The sequence below is a fragment of the Molothrus aeneus genome, chromosome 16 (genome assembly GCF_037042795.1).
Source record: "Molothrus aeneus isolate 106 chromosome 16, BPBGC_Maene_1.0, whole genome shotgun sequence".
Lineage (NCBI taxonomy): Eukaryota > Metazoa > Chordata > Aves > Passeriformes > Icteridae > Molothrus > Molothrus aeneus.
This window is the reverse complement of record NC_089661.1, coordinates 15,272,384-15,287,812: the sequence shown is the minus strand read 5'-3', so window position 1 is coordinate 15,287,812 and position 15,429 is coordinate 15,272,384. Positions and strand designations below refer to the sequence as shown.

At 55.5% G+C, this 15,429-nt stretch overlaps 1 protein-coding gene across 2 annotated transcripts in view; it reads right to left on the bottom strand.

The window, feature by feature from the left end:
- Positions 1 to 256: 256 nt before the first annotated feature.
- The window catches only part of NHERF2 (NHERF family PDZ scaffold protein 2), a 35,787-nt gene continuing 20,614 nt past the window's right edge, over positions 257 to 15,429 (bottom strand). Inside the window, exons 3-7 of one of the 2 annotated variants that reach the window (XM_066560631.1) lie at positions 9,053 to 9,232; positions 6,968 to 7,121; positions 4,679 to 4,722; positions 4,172 to 4,234; positions 257 to 2,792 (exon numbers count right to left, since the gene is read on the bottom strand). In XM_066560631.1, coding sequence (XP_066416728.1) covers positions 2,634 to 2,792; positions 4,172 to 4,234; positions 4,679 to 4,722; positions 6,968 to 7,121; positions 9,053 to 9,232 — 600 coding nt within the window. In that variant the 3' untranslated portion in view covers positions 257 to 2,633. The remainder of the gene's footprint in view (positions 2,793 to 4,171; positions 4,235 to 4,678; positions 4,723 to 6,967; positions 7,122 to 9,052; positions 9,233 to 15,429) is intronic. The other variant, XM_066560632.1, reaches the window with a different exon arrangement.

The following is a 15,429-nucleotide window of genomic DNA, read 5'->3' as shown; positions in this document are numbered from 1 at the left end:
GCCAGTGCCACTCTGTGTGTGCCACAAGGGTTACAGAGCCACGGGAGCTGGGCTGTGTCCCCGGGAGCTGGCAGGGACAGCACCACCCCTGCGTTTTGTTCTTCAAAGAAAGGGCAGTGCTGACTTCATTGTGGAGCTTCAAAGGCGTAATTCCAGCTCCTCTCTGAAGAGGAAGCAAAGTTTACAATGTGCTGGAGGGCTGCAGTTCCGCTCTGGGCTCCCTGAGCAGCTGAGGAAGGAGCAGATAAGTGCTGGGTACATGGCAAACCAAGTTTATTACTGACATTACAGTGTACATACGGGTTTGCAATGCTGCTGCCAGCCTTGGGCTTTATTGATTTTTGTTTTCCAAGTTAAATGTACAGGAACTGAATAATTACTACTGAGCTACAACAAGATGTCAGGAATGCAGTAATGCTTCAACCAGGAGCAGTTTCCTTGGACTAACAAATTAAGATTTGCAATCTTACCAACACGGATTTGCACACCTGATTTCTTTTGATCTACATTCAACACTACACAAGGTTTTTTTTTTTCCTTCCCCCCCACCTCGACCAGCAGTCTGGGATGAGGAATGGGGCGTTGACACCAGGTCTGTGCTCTCTGCTGTGCACCAGGGTGTCCTGGGGCTGCTCTGCCCTGCACAGCCCGGGCGCTGCCGGGGTTTGGCAATGTGGGCACAGCATGGGGAAGAAGGGCTCCTTCCAAACATTACCCAGAGAGAGAAAACAGTATTTTGGGGGGGGGGGGGCAGAAGGAGAGCAGGTAGCTTGAAGTGGGATGGGGAAGAGGTGTCTTGTTAATGGCAGAGCCCCGAGGGAAGGCAGCCTCTCCACATCCCCCTCACCCCCATGTCCTGTCTCGTCACCCACAGCCAAACACCTGCACCAGCTCCTCTCCAAAGTCATTATTTTCAACCTGTTCAGCCCACCGACAATCCTAAAAGATAACTTTCATAAAGAGAACTCATCTCCTTCACCCCTGAGGCTCTCCACACTCTCCTACCAGCAGCACAAGGCCACGGGCACCAGCTGCTGCCCAGGGGGGCCAAACACGCAGTGCTGAGCCCCAGCCCGCTGCTGAGGAGAGCAGAGGATGGCATAAGGCACCTTTTAGCTCCACGATTTGGAGATTCCTTAGGAAATGCGTGCAGAGCTGCTCCCACACCCACAGCACGCTGCCCAGCCAAGGGCTCCATCCCAGAGGGGCTGGGGGAGGCAGGGCACAGCCCCAGCTCTGTTCACCCCTCATCCACGGGCTGCTGGTCACTGCTGCCTGCCCCCAGCTGGGAAAAGGGGCTCTGTGCTCCCAGCCCCTTCCCAGAGCAGGGCTGGGATCCTGCTGGGGCAGGGCAGGCAGTGGGGCAGCCCCGGCCCTGCTAACCCAGCTCTGCTCCCTGGGAGCTGCAGCTCAGCTGAGTCACCCTCACCCACACCGCCAGAGGCAACAATAAAGAGCTTAAAGGACTGATCTGTAGTGCTTTAGGTACGCTCTGAATGCCCAGAGTGGGCTTTGGAGGAGGCCAGGGGCGCTGCCCACTCCATCACAGCACAGCCTGCTCCACCTGCAGCCCCAGGGCTTTGGAGGATGGCCTTTGGAGGATGGCCTGTGCAGGATGCATGTCCTCCACACGGTGACACTGCCGGGCTGGGGACACCAAAGCCAGCCCAGGGGGACCTGCAGCAGCCCCACTCCCCAGGGCTGAGCCTCAGTTGGAGCTGCATCCCTGGGCTCCCTCCTGGCAGCAGGTGTGGGCTCAGCCCCACTGCCAGGCCTGTCCAAAGGGGTTTTGTAGCATCTCGTGGTTTTCTCATCTTCGTGCTCCGTGGGGCAGGGCTGGCCCTGCTCCTCCTTCCCCTGCCACATCCACGGCCGCAGGCGAGGAGAGCTGTGTTCTCAGGGTCTGGGGTTTGGTTTTAAACCCCACCCTCTCCCCTCTGCAGAGCTGCTTGGGGTGAAAAATGGGCTTTTACTGCCTGGGCAGGAGCTGCTGGTGAGGGGGAGGTTCCTAAACTAACTGGAAACACATGGGACTTCATTAAAAAACAACAACAAAAAAAAACCAACCCAACAAAACAAATATTTTTGCTTCAACAGCAAAGCCAACGAACAATTTCCAGCCACAGTCCATTTTCCCATGCTGGGGAGCTGGGGAGGGGGTTCCTGGCACCCCCACCATGAGCCATGAGATGCTTCCACAGGGGCACTGAGCATCCCACAGGGCTCAGCCTGGGACACCAGCAAAGCCAAAACACCCCACATAAAAAGTAAAAAAAAAAAGAAGTAACAGAAGCCTAAATGCTGCAGGTAAGAAAGAAGAGTTAAAATTCTTCCAGTCCTTTCTCATAGGAACAGGGACGGCAGGCAGCCGGAGCCAGGCTCAGAGCAAGCAAGAAAAGGAGCTTTGGTCACATTTTTCTTATGAGAATCGCTGGTGAGTAACAATAATAATAATAATAATAACAACAACAATAATAATAAAAAATAAAAATAAAAAGGGCTTTAAAATACGCCTTTTGTAAAAGCAACCAGTGAAGAGCAGAGCACAAAGCATCTCACGTGGACACCGAAGGACAGGGCGTAGGCACCTCAGAAAGGTCCGAGCTGGGCGGGAGGGGAGCGGCCAGCAGGGCTCAGAAATTGCTGAAAATCTCCCGTTTCTTGTTCCAGTCCATCTGCGGCGCTCGCTTCTTCACACGCTTGGCCCTCACCTTCTCCTTGGCCTCGGCCGCCGTGGGGCTCAGGCTCAGCCCACTCTCCTCAAACGGGTCCTTCTTGTCCGTGTCACCGTCCTGGGAGGGACAGAGCTGCCAGCACTGCCAGGCACTGCAGTGCCCATGGCCCCTCGGGGCATCGCAGAGAGGCTGCAAAGCCCCCCAGGATCACCCCATGCCACAGCACTGCAGTGCCCACAGCCCCTCAGGGCATCGCAGAGAGGCTGCAAACCCCCAGGATCACCAGCTGTGCCCCATGCCACAGTGCCCACAGCCCCTCGGGGCATCCCCAGACTGCAAACCCCCAGGATCACCCCATGCCACAGCACTGCAGTGCCCACAGCCCCTCAGGGCATCCCCAGACTGCAAACCCCCAGGATCACCCCATGCCACAGCACTGCAGTGCCCACAGCCCCTCAGGGCATCCCCAGACTGCAAACCCCCAGGATTTGCCATGGCACTGCAGTGCCCACAGCCCCTCAGGTGGTGCAGTGCCCCTGCAGCAGCCCAAGGGTGGCTCAGGGGGGCACACAAGGCTCCCCAGAGCACAGGGCACAGCCTGCATCTCCCAGGGCAGACCATTGCATCAGGACATGCATTATTCAGGGCTCACAGGGAAAGGGGCAGATTGCAGGCGCTTGGCACAGCTGCTGCCCGAGAGGCTCTGGGTGCTCAGAGAGGCCACCTGAGCACACCTGGGGCTGGCACATTGCTGCTCCCAAGGCTCCTGGGGCAGGGCACAGCATGGCAGAGACCCCACAGGGCACAGCATGGAGACTCTGCTCTATTTACAGCAGAACCTTGTGCTAAAGATAAATTTTTGTGCGCTTTGCAAATCCTCGCTTCTTATTTTAAGAGGAAAAAAACCTGCTGAATTATTAACGCCTGAGAACGCCAATCTATGCCTTGTGTTGACTTTTGGTTGCCACTTCACCTTGCCCAACAAGTTTTGCCCCTTTCAGTGCTGAGCCACACCACAGAAACCCCTTCAGCCCAGCCTGCCACCAAAACCAACTCCTCCCCTCCTTTAAACACTCTGATAAATTCACTGTGCTCCAAACAAACAAACAAAAAAAATTATAAATTAAAAATATTACATAAAGCAAATTCTGGCTTTTGTCCTGCCAGCAGCTCTTGAGCCTCACAGTTCTGTTCCTTATGGGTTCCCAGCCTTGCTGTAGCTCATCAGTGTAATTACACCTCAGATCCCAAACCCTGCAGACATCCCTTCACCTCCCAAACTATCCAAGCAGGAATCACTGCCCAAGGAGCTGCCAGTGAACCCCCCCCAGTGCAAGGAATGAGAGGAAACTCTGGGTTTTGGTTGCTGGGTGGGTACAATTATCTCCCAAGCTTGGGAGATAAACTGAAACCTCCTCACTGCACAGCACCGTGGGGCAGGACTGCACCACAGCAGGCTGTGGAGGGGACAGGAGGTGTTTTTTTGGGGTTTTTACCTCGGATTCCTTGCCAGGGCTCTGCAGGTCGCTGTGAGATGAAGATGTGGATCCCCCGTTCAGCTGGAGGAAAGGAAAATGTCAGTGTGGTGTGTGCCAGGCAGAGTCAGACAGACACAATAACCCCCAGGGATGGAATGGAGCCTGCAGGGAGGGGGTGCTGCTGCTGAGGGGTCCCTGCACACAGGGGAGCCCCTGGGATCCCACAGACGCCCCCAGCCCCAGCAGAACTGGGACACTGCACCTGCTCCTCTCTGCCTGGCATCAAATGGGGCTGAAACCGGCCTGGTTCAACCCCTGAGTGAAAGCTGTAGTGGGCAGTAATTAAAAGCAGGCAGCAATTAAACCAGGCAGCAATTAAAAGCAGGCAGCAGTAAAGCAGAGCTGAATGAGCCCTGGGGACCCGAGCATCCAGGCTCAGCTGGCCAGGAGGGAGGCAGGGACAGCCCCTGGTCCCTCCTGCTCACTCCAGCCCTTGCAGCCTCTCTGGGGCAGGGGAGGACTCACCTGGGTCTGTGCAGATCCATTTGTCATGGGCTGGGGTGGCACACCTGGACACAGCAAACCAACACAGAGCACACAGTGAGCCCCCTCAGCTGGGACTGCAGCCTCAGCAGCACCAGCCGGCACCCACCAGCCCTTCCTGCTGCTCCCACCCCACCAGCTCACCCTGCCCCTTCCCCTTCTGCTCTTTCCCAGCCCACACAAAGCCTCTCCCCTCTCCCCGTGCCCCTCTAGAGCCACATCCCCTGAATTCACTCCACTGCACCCTTTTGATCAGAGGAAAACACCTGACAGGAGGAGGACCAAGTAATCTCCTTCTAGAGCCACTATCTCGCCCTTTTTTCTTTTTTTTTTTTACCATTAGTTTTTTTTTTTCATAAATTCTTTAATCAAAAATCTTAAAAGTCAACTCAAAAATCTTCATCAAAATCTCCATCATGGTGTTGTCACAGCAGTGTCTGCCACACAACCCCCTCTCCAGGCACTCTGGAATTTAATTTTTTTTTTGCTCACTTCCAATGATTTATTCTAACAATAGCCCACACAATGGCAAATTTTCTGCATTTAAGCTGCCAGTCACCACGATCAAGTCATTGCCCCAGGCATTACTGTGTCACTGTCCCAGACTAACAGATGTGTTAATTGGGACAGGATTAATAACTGAATCATGTCAAGCATGGATGCTTTCCCAAGGGACTGCTTGGGGGCTGCATCACTGCAGACTGCAGGAATTTCTGGGGCAAAGCAGAAAAATAAACCTAAAGTGTGATTTTGAGAGTGTGCTGGTGCAAAAACCTCTGTGTGGCTTTGGGATCCACGGATATATTATAAATATAAATATTTTATTGCAGTAAAAATATTTTATTGCAGATATATTATAAATAAATATTTTATTGCAGTGAATGCTGGACTCATGTTTAGAGCAGGATAAGCTCTGAGCAATGAGCATCAGAAGAGTCAGCTCACACAGAAGTGATGATTATGTCTCTGGTATCATAAGTAGCTGAATTTTAAATTATTGAAACGAAAAGCTTCAGATGACAAGGAATAGAAAAGTGGGACTGGACTTCAAAACCACATGAGCCATATCTGGAAATACTTCATCTAAAAGCCACTCATTTGGTTAAAGGCTGAGGTGCTCAGGGTGAGCTGCAGGGCTTGGGAAGTGTCAGTCTGAGGTCAAAGCAGGTCAGTTCAAGAGGACAATTATTATTATTATTATTATTATTATTATTATTATTATTATTATTATTATTATTATTATTTCCTCTCACCCAGCAAACAGCAGAATTTACCAGAGCCCTTTGCTACCTGGCAGGTGCCAAACTCTGCTCCTTGCGAATGCAGGGCCTGGAGCCCCCAGGCTCCCTCCCCAGTCCCCTCCTGGAACAAGGGCTCCTTTGTGGCAGTGCCAGCAGCCAGCCCCTGCTCCTCCTGCAGCATCTGACACCCTGTGGCTCCCCAGCAGTGCCTGACCCATTTCTGGGGACAAATCTGCCCATTGAGCATCCCGGGAGCCAGATAAGGAGCAGCTGTGCTGGGAACACAGAGCTGCCCATTGAGCAGGGCACAGCCAGGCTGGAGCAGGGCAGGCTGGGCAGGGGATGAGCAGCTTTCCCTGCCAGGTTCCAGCAGCCAGGAGAACAATTCCTGCCCCAGCCGTGCCCCGATCAGCCCGCGTGGAGCCCTTCCCTCTGCACGGGGACTCTGCAGTGCCCACGGGCTCCCTGGCTGGAGCAAAGAGCAACCAGGGCATCACAGAATCGTGGAGTGACTGGGGCTGGAAGGGAGCTTAAAGCTCACCCAGTCCCACCATGGGCAGGGACACCTTCCACTGGAGCAGCCCTGTCCAACCTGGCTTTGAAGGGTCCCCCCAGTGATGATGAGAAATCATCACCCAACCACCCACCCACCAAATTTCACGTTCTTGTAGCTTATCAAAAGCATGACACTGGAGATGTCAAGATGGCTGCCACACACAGCCAAGGACAAAAGACTTAGTGCTAACCTTACTGTCAGTTTTTGCTGGGTATATACATGCAAGTATCCGTGCTCCAGTATCCCAAAGCCCAGCACACCTCAGCGCCCGGGTGGCAGCGAGTTCCAGAGTTAATTATTCACCGGGTAAAAGCAACAAAGCGTTTTTTGGCTGGGGGAGGGTGTATTCTCAGTATTTATAAATAGCTGGGTGGTGCTCAGGAAACCACTGAGGGATGAGGCAGGAGGGAAACGTGACTGTGCCTGGCTCCCGGGACCCCAGCCCTGAGTCACCCTGGCAAAGGAAGGCCTCACCTTTGCTGTGCTCCTCCGTGGGGGTCACCCCCAGCTTCTTGAAGTACTCGTCTGTCTCGGGGTCCACCACCAGCAGCCTGGCCTCGCTCTCCCTGGCCTTGATGTGGGACACGACCTCCGAGTGCCGCAGCCCCTCCACGTTTATCCCGTTCACCTGCACAGGGACAGCATCACAGCCCAAACCCAGCCTCCCAGAGCCCCTCCTTCCCTAAGGGATGGCTCTTTCCTTTCTTTATTCCTTTGGGATGACAGGAAGGCTACAGGCTTTTTCCTCTCCCCTCTCCTAACCCCCCCAGAGCATCCTCTGTGTTACCTCACACCTCTGGCTGCATCCCAAACACATCCATGGGCAACCACACACCCCATGCTCCCCCCAAAACCCTCTGCCTGCCCTCTCTGGTGCTGCCAAGCCCAGCCTTCCCCTTGGATGTGCCCCAGATCTCAGGCTCCCCGTGGGCACAGGGGGCTGGGTGCACCCCCGTGTTCCTGGGGCATCACTGTGCCATCCTCCATCCCTCTGCGAGGGAAACCTGAGATTCTTGTGCCCCTGATGGGCGAGTCCCTGTGCCCGGGGCAGGGATTCATCCCTCCCTGCCCTGCCCTGCCCTGCGTGCGAGCCAGGACCTCCAGGGAACTCGAGCCCGATTGTTCCTGCAGGAGGGGACAATGGTGACTCAGGACATTGTGCGGTGAATGAATCACCCTTTGTCCCACCGGGAGGGGCCCGACAGCCTCGGCACGACCCAGAGCTCCTCCTCATCCAAAGAGACGAGCAGAGCCTGGGCTCCTCACTCTGGGATCCCCTCTGCAGGGAAGGAGGCTCCCCTGCTCCTCAGGGCACAGCTGCAAGGGCTGGGCTGAGGAGAAACCCCTTCCAACCCTTCCAGGCTCTGCCCCTCATCCCAGGTGCTGCCAGCCTCAGCTGCCAGCTCACAGCCCTGCTCCATCCCTGTCCTGCCACTCCAGCTCACCCCAATCCATGCCAGGGCTGCTCTGCCCCCACCCTGGCACAGGCCTGTGGACATCAAATATTTATCCCAGCCCCAAAGAGCAGGCAGGGAGGGGATCAGGTTCCTGAGCTCACCAGCTCACCCCGAGCTGCTTTGTGCGTGCCAGGCCCTGGGCCAAGCCCATCAATAAATAACAGGACCCCTGGATGTGACACCAGCCCGGCAGTGCCACCCGTGCCCCGCGCCCGGCCTGGCCCCACGCTGCTCCCAGCATTAAACTTTGAGCTGCTGGGGACAGGCACAGCTCCCACTGCCTGGGGACTAATTCCTCATGGGGCTGGAAAGCAGGAGAGAGCTCTGCTCTCAGATTATCCCAGCTCACTCTCTTCCAGGGGTGCTAATCCATTCCTGCTCTGAGCCGGCAGCGAGGCCACAGCTCGGTCCCTGTGGGTGGTTTTGGGGTTCAGCCTCCTGGGGAACTGCCCAGCAGGGAATATCCATGTGCTCCCACAGGGAAAGGGGTGATGGCTGCTGTGTCTGCCCAGACAGGCAGCTCTGGATGGGGGCACCTCCTTCTCCAGGAACAACACAACACATGAACCAAAGAGAGGGCAACTCCCAGCCCCATCTTGGGCAAAAAGCGCTGTCCAGCACATGGTAACCAGCAAGATGCTTCCAAGAACACTTCCCCCCCCAACTTCCATAATTTTGTGTCTTAAAATCTCTGCAAAGCCTCTTCCCCTATGTTTCCAAGCACTCCCTGGCAGGGCATCAGCTCAGCTGGGCAGCACCAGCCTGGCCTTGTGCCCACAGTCACCTGCCTGACCCTCCCTGGTGCCAGCCAGAGCCAGCACAGCACCCTGGGGACACGGGTGGCCTTGGCAGTGCTGGGGCAATGGCAGGACTCAGCGGTCTTGGAGGGCTTTTCCAGACTCCAAGTTTCTACTCTGTAATCCCACCCAGAGCTCCCAAATGCCCACTTGGAGGAGAGGAGCGAGCACAGAGCCGGAGCAGCCGTGCCAACCCTGGCCCTCCAATTACAGCACCACAGGGGGATCGGGCGGGGAAGGTGATGGGCTGGGGGCTGTCCCAGCTTGCCCAGGGTCCCACCCTGCTGCTGAGCCCTCGTTGTTACCTCCACCAGGCGATCCTGGGGCCGCAGGCCTGCCCTGGCTGCGGGCGAGTCGGGATCCACGGAGCGGATGAACTGCCCCGGCCGCGACTTCTCGCTGTGCAGGTTGAAGCCGTAGCCATTGGGGCCTTTCTTCAGGTGGCACAGGCGTGGGCACAGCTCCTTCTGGCCGTTCAGGTCCTGCTTCATGGAGGAGAGGGTGGGGGAGACGAGGCCCGGGGGTTAATGGATGGTTAATGGATGGTTTTGGGGTGGCTCCAGGCAGATGTGACTGTAAATAGAGCCCCGAGGAAGCGCCGTATCTGCCCCCCGTCCTCAGCCTGGGGACAGCTTAACAAATGGATTTCCTCTCATTGAGTCTATTTTCGAAACCCAATTGTCCAAAAGCACTCCAGAAAAATGAAAACAAAACAAAAAAATGCATTTCCTTCAGCAGGAGTGGCTCAGATTCATCCACCCATAGGCTGGGACCCCCCTGGGCAGGGAGGAACCGAGGCCCAGCTGTGCTCTGGCCAGGCCCACCCAGACCTGGGATTAACCTCAGTCAGGTATTTAAGGCAGGGCCACTCCCTTGGTCTCAGTGACACCAGCATCACCCACTGGCGCCATCATCCCAGTCCCTCCTTGCTGGGAGGGGATGAACCCAAACATCCAAGAGCTCCCTGCAGCTGGGGAAGGCTGAGCTGGGCAGGATGAACAGCACAGGGGCACAGGAGGAGCTCAGTGCTTCCCCTCGTGCCATGGAAAATGCTTTATGGCTCCTCAGGGCAGCCAGGGAGCAACAACTCCTGGTTTTCTGCAGGTCTTCAGGAGCCACCACATTCCCAGCAGCTGCCCTTGTGCCAGGCAGCTCCAGCTTGTGGTACAGCATCACATCCCTGCCAAAGGCACCTCGGAGATCCAGGGCGCTCATCCTCACCCAGGCTTTAGGGGAAACATCGCCCCTGGATGAGTTTTAACCTTCCCTCAGCAGGAGCAGCACTGCTCCCTGCCTGCCCACGGAGAGGATTTGCCTGGGATCACATTCACAGGGGAATCTCTCACAGCCTTTCCCACCAAATTAAAAATCCAGGCAGCAATTTCCTCCTCCTTTCCCCCCTGGCTGAAAGGCACCATGAAACTCCAAACCTCCCAACTTCCCTCAAGGAGGGATTTTACAGAGGAGAACAGAGTGGGGTCACACAGAGTGATCTACCAGGGGTCCCTGTGCTGGGGATGGAGTTTGCATAGAATTCCAGATGGGGTGGAAGGGACCTTAAAGATCCCCTTGTTCCAGTCCCCTGCCATGGCAGGGACAGCTCCCACTGTCCCAGGCTGCTCCCAGCCCTGCCCAGCCTGGCCTGGGGCATTGCCAGGGGTGCAGGGGCAGCCCCAGCTGCTCTGGGCAATCCTGGCTGTGGCTGCAATGCCCAGGGGGGACAGGTGTGGATCAGGGCTCAGCACCAGCCTGAGCAGCCCAACCCCAGCGTCCAGGGAGAATCAGGGATGCAAAATGACCAGCCTGCACACCCAGGATGGCTCAGGAGGGAAGGAACCACTGAGGGTCATGCAAGTCCAATCTCCAATTCTGTTCAAGCAGAATTCCCCAGAGCCCATCACTCAGGATTGAGTCTTTCCCCTGGCACAGAAGGGGCACCTTACCCACCAAATTCCTCAAAAACTGCTCACCTTACCCACCAAATTCCTCAAAAACTGCTCACACAAGAGTCACCACCAGCAGTGCCCATCACAGGCATGGAGGCACACGCAAAACTGCTCCTGAATTTTACAGAGATTCCCTCAGCAAATGAGTTCTTTATTAAAAACCAGCTGGTGGTGTTGGTATCTCGAACCCAGATGGGTTCATAAAGGGGAATAATGATCATATCAGTGACAGCCCCAGCCAGGACAGGGCTCCAAGGCCCTCCTCTACCTGCTCACACCAGGGCAGCCCTGCAGCCCCATCCCCTCCCGTGCACCTTTAGCCCTGCTGCACTTTTCCCATGGCCCCAGAGCAGGCAGTTCACCCTATCTGCAAACATTTCCAGCCTGCCTCCAAGCTCTTCGGGCTCTGAGGAAAACAGGAAATGATTCAACTGCAGTGACCTTAAAGGACACACGGGGCTCTGTGTGCAGGACAAGGGGAGCGCCTCTGGGGTCACCAAAGTGCAGCTGGGATCACCAAAATCCACCTGGCATCACCTATTCGGGTTCAAAAAGGACCTTCTAAAGCCATTTTCCTCCTGCTCCATCCCTACAGGGTCAGAGCTCCTGCAGCAGTGTGACAACACAGAGAAACCACTGAGAATCACCCAAAAATCTGGGCTGGAGGTGCTGTCCCAGCGTGGGGATCCCTTGGGGACACCCTGGCAGGGTCAGTCCCTCCTCCTCCTCCTCCAGGGATCAGCAGTGAAATCAAATTACTCACTGAATAAACCCCAGAGGGAAAAGCTCCACTGCAGGATCCCCTGGCTGGGAGCTGCTGATTCGTGCCACGTCCTGCGTGGGCTTGTGCTGCTTCCACTGCAAAAATCTTCAGTTTAAGGCCCTTAACTGTAACGAATCCAAGACATTTATTTTTAAATACATACATATAAAAAAATAATCCCAATTCAGCATCTGTTCTGGGCAGAAACCCTCGGGGAAAACTGCTTATCCCCCTGCAGAGATGATCCAGGGCTTTTGCCGGGCTCTTAAACCTCCCAGCTAAGGCAATCCTTGGCTGCTGGCAAAAACAGCTTTTGGAGCTGAGCTCTGCAAAGCCCCTCTCTGGGATCAGGCAGAGCTGAGCCCCTGCTCACACCCCAGCTCTGGAGCTGCTGCCTCTCCTGCCAGCTCCTCTCTATTCTCCTTCTGCCCCGTTTCTTTCCCTGGCTGCGTTGTGGGAAGATGTTTCCCCAGCTCCCGGGGGGATGCGGCCCCTGTGAAACGCGAGTTTCCCTGGAAGAGCAGCGTTATGGTCGGGGCTTCCCGGGATCCTGCCCAGAAGGGCTCCGGGGGAGGCTGCTCCCCTCTCACGGCCAGCGCTGCATGCGAAGGATCGAGTTACGGACGCAAAGCAGCAAAGCTCAGCTCCATTTTTTCCTGTCTCAGAAAGCCAAAAATTGCCCACACACCAAAAAAAAAAAAAAAAAAAAAAAAAAACAAAAACAAAAAACAAGACAAAAAAGCCCAAAAAAAAACCCAAAAAAAACCCCAAAAAAACCCCAAAAAAACCCAAAAAAACCCAAAAAACCCCCAACCCCCCCAAAAAAGACAACCAAAAAAAAAACCCAAACAAAAACCAAACAAACACCAAAAAAATCAAAAAACCCCCAAAAAACCCAAAAAAAAACCCAAAAAACCCCAAAAAACCCCCAAAAACCCCAAAAAAATACCCCCCCAAAAAACCCCACAGAAAAAAAAAAACCCAACCAAAAAAAAAACCCCAAAAAACCCTGCTAAATGAAGATTTTGCCAAAAAAAAAACCCTGCAAAATGAAGGTTTTTTTTTTCTCCCCAGGAATCCAGGCACTTCCAGTGGGTGCATTAAGCAGGGCACACTCCATCCCTGCCTGTGCCATGCCCAGCAATGTCTGTGCAGGTAAATCCTGCCTGGATGATGAAGTGCACTCACAGCCCAGCCCAGGAGCTGCAGCCTGGGGCAAAGCTGCTGCATTTCCCAAGGAAAAGGTTTCGGAAGCTCAGCTCAAGCTGCTCCATTTAAAAATGCACAAACAAGACATTAAATAACAATGAAACATTTTCAGAAAAAAATTTTAAAAAAAACCTGATTGGGTGTTGCCAGCTCTCACAATCTCATGGCAACTCTTTGCAGCATCTGATTTTTTATTTCCCCTTGGAGTTCCCAGCGCTGCTGATGGGAACTGGGGTCCCTCAGGGGCTCACCTGTGCTCACCTGGGGTCACCTTGGCCCCTGGGTGCCCCAGCCCTGGCTCTGTGCCACCCCTGCAGTGACCAGGGCTGTTCCCATCTGGGGGCTGGAGTCACAAATGTCCCCAGCCCTGATTAACGAGGGGGTTCCACACCATTAATTAGCACGTGGCAGCCTCCAGGAGAGCAGAATCCACTCCCAGGAGCAGCAAAGGGAGCCAAACTCCCCTCCTGGCTTTGAGGGGCAGCAGAGCATCCCCCAAGCTCTGCCATCCAACCGAGCCCACCTGGCCCTACAAAAACCCCTGGCCAGCTCAGCAGCGGTGCCAGGGACCCTCCTGTGCCACTGTGACCCAGCCCTGAGCCCAGCACGGGGGTGTCCCCTGCTCCCCACAGCCCAGGGTCACCACTGTCCCAAAGGACTCACAACAGCAACCTGCACCTTCACAGCCCCCCAGCCTGACCCTGAGCAGGGACAGGGACAAAAGGGACATTTCAGAGCCAGCCCAGAAAGCTGCAGGACCATCCATGGTCTCTCCACACCCATGGCCTGTGTCCCCACACTGGTGGTGGCCAGGTCCCAGGACTGAGGTCCCAGACTGCCCCCAGCCCCACAAAGGGCTAAAATGCCTTGAAAGCCACGGTTTAGGGCTTTATTCCTAATAAAGGAATTAAAAAAAAATACTCCACACCAGAGCCAGCGTGGACAGCAGCTCCCCTGGGTCCTCCAGGAGAGGAGGAGGAGGAAGAGGAGGAGGAAGAGGGGGACACAGACACACACAGAGCTACTCTAGAGGCCAAGGCCAGGCTGGTACCATCACCCTGGGTCCTGCTGGCTCCTGCAGTGCCTTGGCCACGATGTCACCCCCGACCTCCTCCCTGCTGAGGGGCACCCAGCCAGGCTGGCAGGGCAGGGTGGCCCCGGGGTGGCCCTGGGGTGGCCCTGGGGTGGCCCCGGTGGCAGCAGCAGCTCCAGCCCTGCTCCTGCCCGCAGTGGGATTTGCTGGAGCTGCACCCAGCTCATCCCCTGGGTGTGCCACAATAATCACCGGGATCAGGGCTCCTTATCAGCTCAGTCCTGCCTGGGACCCCCTCCCCCTGCTCCCAGCACCAGCCTGGCCCCCTGCCCACCCCAGGGGCTCTGCCCAGAGGCTCCTGCTGGGAACTGCAGTGTCACAGAATCTTTTATGAGAAATCCTTTCTTTAGGGTTTTTTCTCCTGAGAAGCTGAGAGGCCTCAGGTAGAAATGCAAACAATGGTTATCTGCTGCTGTGGAATGCAACAGGTGCATCTGGGATTGGGCTCATGTGGTTGTTTCTAATTCATGGCCAATCACAGCCCAGCTGGCTCAGACTCTCTGTCTGAGCCACAAACCTTTGTTATCATTTTTTCTATTTTATTCTTAGCCAGCCTTCTGATGAAATCTTTTCTTCTATTCTTTTGGTATAGTTTTGATATAATATATATGATAAAATAATAAATCAGCCTTCTGAAGCATGGAGTCAGATCCTCGTCTCCTCCCTCAGAGCCCTGTGAACACGGTCACACCCCAGCACCTGGATGCACTCCAGGATCACCCAGGACAGGTCAAACCTTTCCATCCCTGCTTGGCAGGGCTGGAGAAAACCCAGGCAGGAGCACTCCTGCCTAATTTACATTGTTGACATACTTTCAGCCAGCAGCCATGGTGTTTCCTCTCCTTTTCCTGTGGTTTTGGTCAGAAAATGGCTCCTTTGCTCCCTCCAGAACAAACCTCAGCTGCTGAACCCACCAGGGCTGGGGGACACCTGGGCATGTCCTGAGGGGACAGAGAGCACTGCTCAGAGCCCTGCTGTGCATCCCCACCTCCGGCTGGGACTTCTCCATCCCCTGCCCTTTGGATATTCTGCAGTGCAGGCAGCAGCACTGGGGGGTGCAGGGCAGGGGATGCACAGCCAGCCCCAGGGCTGGGGGGCAGGAATGAAGGAGCCTGACCCCAACCCAAGCCCCAGCAGGCAGAGGAGGGAGGGGCAGCACTGGGAGCCTGGAAAGAGCCAAGGAAGGGGAGAAACCAGCACAGGAAAAGGGCCCAGAAGCACCAGAACAAGGGACCCATTTACCCCCCCTGCCAGGGGCACCCTCCCTCGGCAGGACTGGTCATGCTGGGAGCTGAGGTGAGCTTTCATTGCCACTGCTATCACCACAGGCCTGTTGGAAGCTCAAAGGCTGCTGCCTGTGCAGGATTTAGGGATGTGCTTTACTTTAAGCAGGTTTTTGTCACCACTGTGGGAAGGGGAGGGGTGAAACCCCGCTGTCCTCCTCACTGCAGGGATGAGGAAAGCTGGAGAAGCAGGAGCCCCCAGTGGTGCCAGCAGTGCCCACAGCCCTGGCCAAGGGGAGCAGGAGCTTTGGGACGGTGCCATGGCTGGAGCAGGATTGCTGCCTCCATTCTCCCCCTGCTCAGCAGGGCTGGGCTCCCTCCCCTTCCCCAGGAATGACCCCAGAGGGGACAGCAAACACCCAAGGAGCCTCAAACCCACGCAGAGAGA